The sequence below is a fragment of the Anomalospiza imberbis genome, chromosome 23 (assembly GCF_031753505.1).
Source record: "Anomalospiza imberbis isolate Cuckoo-Finch-1a 21T00152 chromosome 23, ASM3175350v1, whole genome shotgun sequence".
NCBI lineage: Eukaryota > Metazoa > Chordata > Aves > Passeriformes > Viduidae > Anomalospiza > Anomalospiza imberbis.
This window is the reverse complement of record NC_089703.1, coordinates 2994577-3008472: the sequence shown is the minus strand read 5'-3', so window position 1 is coordinate 3008472 and position 13896 is coordinate 2994577. Positions and strand designations below refer to the sequence as shown.

At 45.4% G+C, this 13896-nt stretch overlaps 1 protein-coding gene across 2 annotated transcripts; it reads right to left on the bottom strand.

Annotated features, from left to right (window-relative positions):
- Window positions 1-3456: 3456 nt before the first annotated feature.
- On the bottom strand, window positions 3457-13027 carry AGTRAP (angiotensin II receptor associated protein). 2 transcript variants are annotated; one of them, XM_068171761.1, is made up of 5 exons: window positions 12966-13024; window positions 7719-7753; window positions 7393-7504; window positions 6613-6811; window positions 3457-4229 (listed from the first exon to the last, which is right to left on the bottom strand). In XM_068171761.1, exons 1-5 carry the CDS (start codon window positions 12990-12992, stop codon window positions 4123-4125), a joined length of 480 nt encoding a protein of 159 aa, XP_068027862.1. In that variant the 5' UTR covers window positions 12993-13024; the 3' UTR covers window positions 3457-4122. The 2 variants fall into 2 exon arrangements, with proteins under 2 accessions (XP_068027862.1, XP_068027863.1); XM_068171762.1 differs by lacking the exon at window positions 7719-7753 and having other exon boundaries at window positions 12966-13027.
- Window positions 13028-13896: the final 869 nt, after the last annotated feature.

Below are 13896 nucleotides of genomic sequence, written 5' to 3'. Positions count from 1 at the left end.
TAAAAGCAAGTTGTCAATCACTGTCATTCTAACCACTATTCTTTTCCATCTCTCTTTTAAAAAATGAAAATGGTATTGTATAAAGACAGACACATCTCTATCATCTTAAAACCCCCTAGTCAATCTGAGAAGAGACAGCGATGAAATCAATGCCCATTGTCTTTTTCAAACACACTCTAATTCCAGAAAGCCTCCTGTCAAATTGCACTGTTTCTAAGCTGTGTTTATCTTATTCTCTTCTGCGAGAACATTTGAGTCTCAGTTGTCCCTGTTTGTAACAGCTCATTTTTCCCTCTCACATGCAAACTCCTTCAGTAATCACCACAATCTGGGGAGCAAACACAGTTTCTAAAGCAGCAGGAGACAGTCAGGCGGTGCTGCAATTAACCCTGGGAACTGCTGTTACTGCCTTTCATATATCACCGAGGGTGCCATGAACAGAAAGATCCCATTATTTTTTCCAGACCAGTTGAAGTTGGCAACTACAGAGTGAACAGACAAAGCACAGCTGCCTTCCTTAGGGTGCCTATCACTGCATGAAGTATAACCACAAAATGTAGCGGACTGGTGTTCCATGGAAGCACTCCTTGCATCCCAGAAATATCCAATCAACAAGCAATGTATCACAAAAGGGTGTTACAAAGGATTTAAATCGCAAAAGGACATAAACCCACCACGTTTTTCAGTGTTGTTTTGCTCTGTGAATACCCAAAACCTGGCTCTGGACTACCTTATGCTCAAGAATCTGGACATAATCTATTTTCTTGATAACTTGTGATTTTTTAGCTCTCCTTTTCAATTCTTTGTGCTAGGTACCAGGTTCTCTACACATGACCATGGTTATTTCAGGTGGTGTCCTTCACCTCACTCATTCCTAATTTCAGTCTCATTGAGATCTGGAAGAAATAGCACCCTTTCAAAATCACGTTTGTCTGCCTTCTGAAATTGCAACTCAGATCTTTAACATAACTTTTAAGCAGTGGAGTTAGTCAGTCACAACAAGATCTTATGAAGATCTTTTTTAAAACTTCTTCTGAGGGCAAAAGATACTCAAGGCAAACTGCACATTTTATGAACTGGGAGATCTACTTTTATGCAAAATCCATGACCAATGGATTTTATATTAGTTTTTATGATTCCAATTAAAACATTTAATGCATGCTTACTATATACACACATTGCAGCAACACACTAATGTATTAAAACCTGAAACAAATTCAATTAAGCAAATAAAAATTAAGATGATCAAGTTATTTCTGTTGTTATAAGCAAAAGGAAATAAATAGCACAGTTAATGAAGAGTAAATGAAGCTCTTTCAAGCAAATGCCACTTCAGCAATAGGGTAACAACGCCAGACCCATAATACACACATTTGTGCTGCACACACAGCGCTTGATCCCTGTAGATCAAGGCTCAACCATTTCATATTCCAAGCTGGGGCCAGTGATTACTCCGAGATCCCACTTCAGCTGCCTTAGAAAGCAAGTTTTTCCCCAACACTGCCCAGCGTTACAAACCGAACAAACCACCACTTGCCGTCGCACGATGCCTGTGAGATCAACAGGCACGCACAGGCGGCCTTCCCTCCCCAGTGCCGCCATCCAAGCACGCCGGTGTCCCAGGACGCAGCAGGGGGAGAGAGAAGCTCCTCACCCACGGCCGAGCCTCCACTTACCCACTGCGAGAGGCCCCGGCCGCACCGCCGGGCCCCGGGGACCGACCACACGCGTCTGAGCCGGCGCTTCCTTCGCGGCGACAACCACCCTCGGCCCCCTCAGCGCCCGCTCCAGCTGGGGCTCCGTAAGCAGCTTATCCCCCCGATTAGGTCGGTGACCGGGCTACAGATGGCCGGGGAAAGCCGCTCTGGGCCATGGCTAATTAAAGCCGGGGCCCGGCCGGGGAGAGGGGGGCTCATGCCGGGCGGGAGCCGTGCCTGTCCCGGGCAGTGCCTCAGGACAGCGCCTCAGGACCGCCGCCACGTCTGCCTCTCCGCCCGCCTCCCCGGCCGGAACCCGAACGCGCCAGCGCTGAGGGAGGCACCTGCTCTGGGCGGGCTAGGCTTAATCCTAGGGAGCTGCGTGCTCACCCCCAAAAACCCCGGGCACAGCAGCACCCGAGGATTTAAAACAACACAGCAAAACCAGCCGAATGGAGCATCGCACCTGTCTGGCTGAGGAGATCTCACTGAGACCCCACGAGAGCCCACCGTGAAGCCAGCAAGGCCATGCTCTGGCACAGCAGCTCCGTGAGTCCCCTCACGCCCTCCTGAACCAGGTACAAACACTCTCTTCCTCCTCAGCCAGGAGAGGGGTCTGTTTTTATCATCACCTCTGATTCACTGCCCAAAATAGGTATCCAGGTAAGATCAGCGTTACTCGTGCCTTGCTCTGCTTCTCGGAGCTCCCAAATGTACCAAATTTCCCACAGAAAAATGTATGGCAGGTCAGCTAGATGGGTATTTCCAATGTATAACATCTGGGAAGGCCTCGCTAGATATAACTGACTGTGCCAACACCCAAACCCCACAGCATTAAAAGCAGTGATTTTCAGTCTGTGGTCCATGAATCTAGGTAAAAAAAACCCTGAGCATTTAAATGTCTTATTCAGGGCTCTGTGCTGTCACTGTACAGTTCTAAAGAGCTGAAAAAACCCATTGTCAAACCATGACAGCCATCTAATCACAAGAACAGACCAATTCCTATTCTTGTGCCCTATTATACGTAAAGCCTGTAAAAAGAATGTACAAGACTTCTATGGCATTTACCATGTGCTTGGTTCAGGTACACCAATGTAGTGCTTGTGCAGCAGAGTAGAGGAAGCAACTGCTTATGTTTGAAGTGATCAAAGTTGGGAGAAAACTGCTTGGTTTTAAAAATACAAATGGCATGCTTCTGGAGGTTAAAGCAAAAGCAACAGGGGTCTGGGTTACTGAAGAATCAACATAGCAGAAGGTCTTGTCAAGAGAAATGCAGTTGTAAAATAACAGATATAAACTTTGACAATGAACTTGCTTCAGAAAAACACCTATCTTGTTAGCACTAGAATTCTGCCAAAGCTAACATACTCATTTTCTTCTGTAAATGAATCCTGTTGAAATTTGTTTGCTTGCTTCTGGGGTTTTGTTTGTTTGGTTTTCTTTTTTTAGAATCTTACCTGAAAGCCACAGCAGGACAGATTTTTCCTGCATAACAATAGAGTCTATAGTCTGTCACACCCAATGGAACTCACATCTGCAGTATAAATAAGTCCATCCTTCCTCAATCCCCATTTTACTAACCCATCTTCCCACCCACACAATTATATGCAGAATCTTCTACTCCTCAGAGTAAAGCTTAGGCTAAAAGCCATCAGAGCCCTGTAGACCTTCCCCCATAATGACCCTCCCACACTGCCTGGCTACAGTCCCAAGCCCTCAGGAAAAGCTACGTTTTCAAATGAGACATAAGTGACCAGTGTAACTTTTTCTAACACAGAAAAACTGTGTTCATTTTATAGTTTTCTTAGAAAAATGTAACATTTCAAGTTCTGTTACGACAAGCAGCTGAAGGCAAAAGGATATTTCAAGGCACAAAGGCACTACATTCAACAGTCACTTTAAGTATCCTGAAGAACATTCAAATTGCATGAAAACATCAGTTAATAAAACCCAATACCAGATACTAGGAGCACAAGAAGTTAAATAATGCCATCAAAAGCAGCTCTTGGGAACTCCTAGATGTGTCTTGGAAATATATCTGCATAAAATTAGGCTACACTGTATTGTTTTAGGGCAGTCCATAAGCCTTTTAAAGATTGCTTGTCCAGGAGTACTTTAGGTGGTTCTCTTATAAAGAAGAGGAAGCACAATGGAAGACTGGAAGATTGCAACGGTGCATCCAGTCACATGTACAGAGGAGGGATTTAGGGGGAGGGAAGGAAGGAGAGTACTGGGATTACACAGTGCTTAACATGACACCTCCAAGATCTCCTGGACTTACTGCAGAACCCATCTGCCTAACCTTTAGGTAGGCAAAAGAAATATCAGATCTTCTCCTGTTTTCCCAGTAGCAGGTGCTGCTCAATGGGAAGAGTGGAAGGCTTGGCTGGGCAAGGGCAGTGTCTGTCCTGGGCCACAGGGTGCCTCAGTACGGCGGCTGGGCTGCCTTGCTCGAGGAAGGCCACTGTGGAGGCGTGTCTGGCTGATCAATGGGCTCGTAGGTGCTCTGGTCCCGGCCTGCACTGGTGACACCTGAATGGAGATGGAAGAGAACAAGCTTGGGACGAAGGCACAAGAACTGAATGCTCTAGAAGAAACTGTACAGCAGCTCAGGAGCACACATTTTACCAGCTCCCAGCACCTGTGGTCTGTGATCCTCACTAAACAGGCAGGAGGTAAGAAAAGTCATGCATCCAACATGCCTGTTCTTTCCTTGAGAACTGCTCTCTTAGTAGCCACACAGCTGTCTGGAAAGCAAGACCCACAATACTCCACAATAGCAGCACAACAGGTTCCTGTAACAGTGTATTTCAGCAAGATCAAGTGTATAAGAACTCAGGGGAAAATGAACAGACAGAGCCAGAAGCTGCAGGAACTGTGGCGAGCTGACAGCATAGATTTAAAGGAACGATACATCCATGAACCACTCTTCCCAAAAACACAGTTATGCCTCAAGTGTGGCACAAATTTGAGTCCAGCAGTGCTCCTAACTGCACTATGAACAATTTGTCTGTGCAACATCATGTTACTGTCCAGGGGATGAGCAGGGAAAGAGGAGGCAGAGAATGTCCATGGACAGCTCTTTATCTATGGGCCAGGCATTTGCCATGGGGAGAAAGCAACCTGAATCACAGATAGCCACCAGACTATGAGGGATTTGTTCTAATCAGCAAGGATGCTCCCAGGCAACAAAGAAGGACTTAGTGTAGCAGGAAAACAAGACAGAAAAGGCCAGGAAAATTTCAACACTGCTGGGTTCAAAAGAAAATGCCAGATAGCAGGAAAATAAGAGGAAATTTGTCAAGCACATTCATCACAAGGCAACACACAGTACTGAAAATCTTGTAAGAAAGACAGTTCAGGAGAGGATATGAAACTACAAAGTGTCTTAATTCCCACCTGTGCCTTAGAGGAGACTCTCAGTTTGGGACAGTGTGGTTGAAAAGAAGTGCTGCCAAATTCCAAGCAAAGAGATGAACTCCTCAATGATACCAATACTTTCTATACACACGTTGAATCCTAATGACAAGCACAGTGAGCAGCTAATAAAAACTGACACAAAAAAGGCACTGCAGGTGACTCACATGCCTCCTGTAAGAGGTAGGTAAGGTAAGACATATCCATCTGGATTTTCACAAGTAGCTGGCAGAGATGACACCCACACTCCAGTAGCAGAGAGGTGCAAATACCACACAGTGCCCTAAGCCATGGTTTCTTTCCATGGCTTCTCCTCCTCTGCAGGTTTCCACCTCTTTTCACAGGAGTGTGATCTTTGCTACCACCAAAGCAGAATAAGAGACAGCTTCCAAACACTGTAATGCAGGTACACCATCTTTTGTCCTGCACAGCCTTCTTAGGATGTCAAACAGAACTGTGACAGGCTGCAGGTTTTGCCAGCATGAATTCAAACAACAATCCCTGGCAAACAATCAATCCCTGGCAGCTGCCCAGGCATGAACTAGTACCAGTAATGCTTGGCAAAGCTGACCAAGACCCAGAACATCTAGCCACGGCCCATCCTCTCTGGCAAATCTTCCACATTATCATTTTCAAATACAACCGGGGAAAAATTAAATGTCTCAACGCTAACTCCCATCAGGTAAACATTAGTCCCATTTTCCATGAGAAGGAACAAAGTCCAAAGCAAGCAAGGTAAATAGGACATGTGAGGCCCACATGGAGTTAGAAATCCAGCTTTATTTCCCCCTTGTTCATAATACAGCCAGAGGAAATACTGCCTCTACTTTCCCCCAGAAGGAATAAAAAAGGGTTGGCAAAGAAAGGACACCCAAAAGTTTCCAACAAACACAGGAATGAATGAATGAATGAATGAATGAATGAATGAATGAATGAATGAATGAAAGGAAGGGAAGGGAGGGAAGGAAGGATGGAGGGAAGGGAAGGGAAGGGAAGGGAAGGGAAGGGAAGGGAAGGGAAGGGAAGGGAAGGGAAGGGAAGGGAAGGGAAGGGAAGGGAAGGGAAGGGAAGGGAAGGGAAGGGAAGGGAAGGGAAGGGAAGGGAAGGGAAGAAGGAGGGAGGGAAGGAGGAAGGAAGGAAAGAGGGAGGGAAGGAGGAAGGAAGGAAGGAAGGAAGGAAGGAAGGAAGGAAGGAAGGAAGGAAGGAAGGAAGGAGGGAGGGAAGGAGGAAGGCAAAGCCTCTCAACACCACTGTGGGCAAAATGGCTGGCAAAAACTTCAGTTCTGCAAGGGGAGAGAGGAGGAATATAAATTTAAGGCCAAAGACACACCAGAACGACAAAATGGGATAACAAACATGAGCAAGACACAATAAGCACCCTGTCTGCCTGGAATGGAAGGCAGAATCCAGTTGCAGAGCTCAGGCTGAAGGGTCCAAAGTGCAAGGCAGTCCTGAGGAGGTGGCCCACACTGACATGGAAGCAGAAAAAGCATCCTACCTATGTTAAAGGTGTACTCTCCTCCACGCTCCCGGTACATTCGATACACCAAATAGCAGGACACAGGTTTGAGGAGGAGACTGAAGATGGCCATGCCTATACTGAAACGCTTTGCATCACTGAGGAAGTCGTGTGAAGGGTAGAAGATAGAGATGTGAATGATGTCTGTGAGGACTGTGAGCAGCAGGCCAGTCAAGAACTGGAAACAAGGACAGAGAATGGGACATGAACAGAACAAGGGTTTAACCACTGACAGTAACAGTCACTATCTGTTTCCTGTGAGATCTGTGTTGCACAATCATCCTTCACCCCAGTATCACACAGCACTCTTGGTACAGCCCCAGGCAGACAGATACTGAAGATGAATGATCTTGTACTTCATGCCTTTTCCTGTCAGATATCTTCTCATAATATATTTTAGAATTGTTTATTTCTGTTTGCCAATCTATTCAATGTTCAGAAAAGGGTTTTACAGAGCCCCTCCAACTGAAGCATATTAAACACTTTGAGTCCTCATCTGGCATTACAAGTTACAATAGCAGGTAAAAAAAGGGAGAATTAAGTATGTCTCATCTCTGAGAAGAAAAATAATTGACAGTGAATGCTTCTCACCATGGTTTACAGAGTTCATAGATTTATATGCGCTCTTAAAAAAAACTAAACCCACCCAAACAGGGAACTTCTGTATTGGGAACAGCTGAAAATTATCACTAGCTCAAAGACTCTGCCCTCCACCCTCTTCCTGAGCAGCCTGGGGGAGACCAATACTGTTACACTCACCATCGTTATGGCATCAAGGGAATCTCGCTGCACAATGGCCCAGATCCCCACTGCAAGGACACTGAAATTTCCCCAGGCATAGGAGAGTGGCAACATGTAATTCATGCTTCCCCTGCCAAATAAGACAAAAAAAAAAACCCAGCTCACATTCACAATAAGCCTGCAACAGTTTGGTTTCATCCCTGTTCCCATATTAACACCTCACTCTTAGATTTAGGATCATCTTGCACACAGGCACAAACAGGGAGTGCTGATTCCCAGGGAACATCCCATTCTTAGTTTGAAGGAACACCCTCTTCTCCCCAGCCCAGACACTAATCACTCACCACACTGTGAGCAGCCAATGTACCAGAATGATAGCCTATGAAAAAAAAACAACAAAGAAACAGGAAGACAGGTTAGCATGTTGGGAGAACTCTGGGAGGATCAATGTGAAATGGCACCATCTTGTTCCCAAGGGATGGGTGGAGGAGTGGCTTGGACCCCTGAACCAGTGCAGAAAGATGGTGAAGCAATTGGGACAGTGAAGACAAAGCTATTTTTCTCCACATCTGTTGCTGAGTATGTCCTGTGGTGCTACACTGTAGTCATTCACTCTTCTTGTCATCTCTGTCACAGCTGATTCAGGGACCACTTAGCCTTTTCTAAATGGGTTATTAATTTTGGAACTCCAGAAGAGTTTGCACAGAAAGCCAGGCAATCTGATTAACGCTGTGCTAGCACAGTTTACACATGAACAATCTGGCATCCCATCACCAAAAAGCCCATGGATAGCCATGCCTACAGCTCCCAGAATTTCCCTCCAGTCCTCAGCAAATCCTTCTTTTTCCTCCTTCCAGTCTGTTCACAGCAGTGGTCCAAACTCACTGCAGACCTGAAGGCTTCTTCCAGGACTCTGTGAACCTGATCCTGCCAGAGCACACAGCTCTTTTCACTCCCAGTGAAGCCACTAGGTCCAATTGCCAGCAGTGCCTTGAGTAGCAGTAAGATAATGCTGTCACAAATTCTGTACTTTGCAAGTGTCCTTAATGATCCTGGTCCTTGTGCTTAATGGGATAAATCCAAGAAGAAAGGCTCATACTGTAATAAATGATACAAGGATTCTCTTCACCACCACTTACCATTTTTGTAACCAGGGAAACATACCCTAATGTTTATTCTGAGAGCAAATGGGAACAACAATATATCATTTCAGGCTTTTTCTACATCTATAGCCTGCTGGTCACTCCAGCAAAGGGAGATCACTCATATTTGTTCTCTAAACTTTTCTGAAAGCACGAATATGGAAGACAGGCTCTATTAACAGCATCACTAAAGAAAGGCTGAAGCCTGGACATATCAGAGGATCCATGGGATACAGGCGCACTTTCATTTTTTCCTAGCTGTGAGAAAGGCTTCAGATTGGCATTTCTGTTGACCTTGGTATTAAAAAAACCAAACCCACATTACCAAAACCCCTCTGAAGCGCACTCCCCCCTGCCAAAGGAAAAGAAAGAAAATTGGGAAATGAGTGCACAGCAAAAGAATAAGTTACTCGGTGGACACAGGAGGACACAGGAAAGCTGTATGCAGATGGGAGCATTAAGACACAAAAAAGAAATTAAGATCTACCCTGCTAGATTCCTTGATTTAAAACATCTCTCTATGCTCTAACTTAAAACAAAACTAGTTGCTGGAGAAGAGAGTGAAGCTGTGACATAAGTGAAGCACAATCAGGAAAGCACAGGGGTGGCCCAGCTGCTGTGGCTCACACTGCTCTGCCAGGACACCACAATGCAAATGACTTCCTGCTCTGCTTTCAGTGCCCCATCACAGCTGCTGAGCACTCACTAGACTTTGCTGTAACTTCCAACACCGCTCAGATAGATTTTTACTAATTCATTTTTTAATTGCTTATGAAAGCTTACAAAATGCTTCACTACCCCTCATGCTTCCCCCTTTCCCAAATTGTACCACAGACACACTGGAGAATCTGCTAATCAGTAAAATACAAGATGTTCCTGGATAAGAATGGAGACATGCAAATAACGTTTACTCAAGAGACTATCACAACATCAGGGAAATTTTTAATTAGGTAGTATTTAATTGCATGTTACATACCCACAAGACCCCTCAAGGCTCACCAGTTAACATAATTAAGCAGGGTGGGCTTTTTTTAAAGCTGTCTAGATCAATACTGCAGTTACTAAATGATGAAGTATGTTTAGTCATCAGCATAAAGTCAGGTAAACCAGGGCTTATACTATGAATGACTGCTGAAATAAAACCAAGATATTCCCTTTTTAGTTATTAGTCCAATTTACCTGACAGCTCTTCAGTGCTCTATGGAATTGGCTGGTGGTGTTGGTATGTTTTAACACAGAAAATATGGTGTTAATGAAAAACTACAAGTTACTATGTGAGATTAGTTAATTTGCAGGCAGTCTTCTGATAAAACAGCAGAAGAATTTAAAATTTTTCCATCTATCCAAGGACTTAAGTCTGTAGCTAAGACAGACATACATTTCTTCTTTTGAGAAAATAACTCCAAAGTTATTGATGAACTAGTGGTGAGAGCAGAAAATAAGAAAGGTGGGTCCTTTGTCTCCATCTCTTCTGGGAAAAAGGATGGCTATGTGATTAAAAGCATCCCATTGTAAACTGGGGAGAGCTAAGGAGAATTCCTACCTCCTTTGCAAATCCCAGCATGTGATGGAACTAATTGCCAAGCATAAAAAGAGCCTAGGTCTGCCAGGGTCTCATTAGATGGGAAACTCTTTGGAATAGGAACTCCTTTAAACAGGCTTCAGCACAGAGCTTAGCACAAGATTGAATTTTGTCCAGGTTAAAAATGAAACAGTTCCAAATTAAAATATTTTTCTTGTTATATCTAAATTTCTATTTTAGAGTGAGCTCACCTACTCTATGACATTCACCTGAGAACACACAATACCAAAATATGAATCTGAGCGGCCACCTGTGAGGATGCTCCTCATTATTATAACAGAGTGATAATAATGAGAGTGCTTAAGCAGTGGGACAGGCTATCCAATGGGGCTGACATGGCTCTGTTCTTATTTTAAAACTCAGCTGATTTTTGAGTTGAGCTATTTGATCTAACTTTGCAGTTTGCCTTGCTTTGAGTAGGAGGTTTAATCACATGGCATACAGACATCTCTATTATTCCTTGATTCTGTGACTTAGCATTTAAAAATGCCTAAGCACAAAATATGTGTTTCCAGGCACATGGATTGTAGGGCATTGTCCAGGCTTGATCAAAGTCAAACGTTGTATTTCAAGGCTCTGCATGATTATTTCAATAATCATAGCTATCAAGCTGTCTTGGCAAAAGTACGGCTGTGCTGCTTCCCCCATGTTTTGTTGAGCATGGCTGTAAAAACCGAGCCAGTAGATCCTGTTCAATGAGCATGTTCCCCACCCACTCCAGGGCAAAGCCTGCTACCTTAATTTTATAGCTCTGCAAGGAGCTTAAAGAGAGACCCCAAGGCTAAGATACTGCTACATTCTGGCACAAGCACAGCTCAGTCATGCAGCTTTCTTTGAACTACTTCTATCACAAGGCTCATCTTTATAATCTCACAGAACCAGTAAGCAGATCATGCCAATGAATAGCAGCAGTGTGTGTTATTTCCAGGCCCCTTCTGAGTAAGAATCTTCTCCACCTTTGTGGTATTTTACAGGGAATCAGGCCCTAACTCAGGAACAGAATGAAGTGTAGGTACAGCTATTAACTCCTGATTCCTGTCTTTGCAGCTCAGAGCAGAAGTGGCAGACCAGGAATTTCTTAACACTGAAAACGGTTTGCCCAGGACAAACTCACACTTATCTATCAAGAGATTGGGAAATGGTTGTCTGAAACAAGAGAAGAAAGGCAACATTTTAGTCTTCTTGTCTTTGTGACTCATTCATTGAAAAAGTCAGTGTTTTTCAGCTCTCCTATCTCCATTTCCCATGGTAGAACATGTATTTTGTGTTAGCAAACTTTTTAATTAAAATGTCCTTAGTCTTCACTGTTGTTTTATCATGGGGAAAAAATAATTAAACCAGGTTAAAAAACAAAGCAGAAGGCAAGATCTTTTAATCTTCCTAGTGCCCTGGGAATCACACAGTAGTCCAAACTTGTCAGAGCGAAGTATCAGCTCGTTTCCAGAATGTAATATAATCCACAAGCTGGGCCTTGAAAAATCCATTTGCTTACTTGCCTCTAACAAGGGGAGTTGTTTTACTTGGTGAACTAGTAAGAGTGGTATTATTCATCATTATATGAACACCAATCATTTCTTTAATACAGCCACATGAAAGCTGTCCTGTACAAAGCTGAATTAATGATGGTAGCTGAGATAATACTGTTCTCCCATCCAACCCATAGGCAGCATGGTCCAAGGCCACTGCTCACAGCTTAACGAATCACCAGCAAAAAAAGCCCTGATATGATCTTGATACTTTCAGTCTCTGGGCAAAGCTTTGACCAAAGAAAGCATTTGAACCATTCTGTATTAAATGAAATCACAAAGTAGTGAAGCTGGGAAAGGACACAAACACCTAGAAATCTCAGGGCTCTGAAAATGTGAAAGAAAAAAAAAATAGAGGAAAATGTCACGTGTCTGGTAGCACAGAAGCCATTAGAATCAAACATCAACATCAAAAGCAAACAAAGTGTGATTTTCACATCCACTGGCTTGTCAGCAAGGAAGTGCTTCTTCCAAAAGTGAAAAACGTTACATTACTGGTGAAGTCTCTTGTGTCTCCTTTCTCTGGTTATCAGATATTCACTGAAATTTCCAAAGTGCCCCCAAGTGGAGCCTGCCCTCCCCAGCAGAGAAGAAATTGCAGTTATGTATCAGATGATAAGCTCCAAGTAAGTGGACTTATTTTTCTAAGATACTTTGCCTGACAAGCCAATCTTTGTCTCCTCGGGATCTTGTGCAGTGTTTATCTTGGCTTAGTTCTGGTCAGCTGAGCTAGAAACCTCCATGGACACTAGTTAATAGCCAGCTGTTGTCTCTGCACAATCCTTGGCCACTTTAGCAATATCCCTCAAGTAGGGGCAAACTTTGAAGTCATCACCTGGTGGGTTTAACCAAGAATCATAGAATACACTGAGCTGGACGGGACCCATCAGGATCACCAACTCTTGGCGCTGCACAAGACACCCCAAGAATTCCAGCCTGTGCTTGAGAGCATTTTTCAAATGCTCCTTGAACTCAGGCAGGCTTGATGCTGTGACCATTGCCCTGGAGAGCCTGTTTTAATGCCTGATCACCCTCTGGGGAAAACGTTTTCCTGATAGCCAACCTAAACCTCCCCCCGACTCGGATTCCTGGCGTTCAGAACTTCCGCCTTTGCGGAAGGTGATAAAAAAAGTAGAAACTTCAGTTTTTCCTCCTCAGAGGGCTCCGCAGCTCCGAGCAGGCCCTCAGCCAGGATCTGGACCAGGCATACGGCGGGACAACATGCGAGAGGAGAAGGACACAGGGAGGGCCGATCCGAGTGCCCGCGGCTCAAGCCGCCCCAGCAGCCCCCCCGCTCCCCTGGCCCCGCTCCCCAGCCCCGGGGGCAGGGGAAGCCCCTACCTTGAGGCTGACGGCCGGCAGCTCCATAGCAGCAGCCCCGGGACCGCCGGCGGGGCCGCTCAGTGGGGCAGGGCCGGGCTCGGGGCCGGCGAGGGGCGGGGGGACCCGGGACACCGCCCCCGGCCCCGCCCGGCCCCGGCCCCGGACACGTCGGGCGGTGCCCCGCGGTTCGGGGCCCTTGTCGGAGTTCGCTGAGCGGCAGCTGGTTACGCTTGCTCCAGCGGAGGAGGCAGTCCGGGTGCTCTGCCTGCCTGATGTGAACCGCACGGCTTCTGATCTCGTTAATGCCTCGAAGGCGGGTGCCACGAGGATGCTGCCAGAGTCTTCTCAGTGGTACCCAGTCACAGGACGGTGGGCATAAACTGAAACACCAGAAGTTCCAGCTCAACATAAGAATGAACTTCTTTACGCCGAGGGTGGCAGAGCACTGGGACAGGCTGCCCGAGAAGGGCATGGAGTCCCTCTGGAGACATTCCAAACCCAACTGGACACGTTCCTGTGTCACCCTGCCCCAGGTGGACCTGCCTTGGCAGGGGGAGGGGGTGGCAGGGAGCTGGACTAGCTGATCTCCAGAGGCCCCTTCCAACCCCAACAATTCTGTGATTTTGGTTCAAAGCCACCATTAAGTTAAAAATATGCACATATCAGTTTCTTGGCTGCAAACACCCAGCCAAAGTGTTCACAGATCAGTCTGTTGGCTCCAAAAAGCCAGCCAAACTCTTCCTTCTGCTTGCACATGCCATGCAGTGAGACAAGGTTGGACATTATACTTTGATTGTAATCAGTGTCTGGAAAGCTAATGTGTGCAAAGGACTTGGCAGCTTTCTTCAGGAAGAGAGTTTTTGTGCATATATCAGTGGTGTGGCCAAAAAGTAAGGAGTGACAAACAAACTGTTGATAGACACCAATAAAAAGGTTATTTTAAGATGCT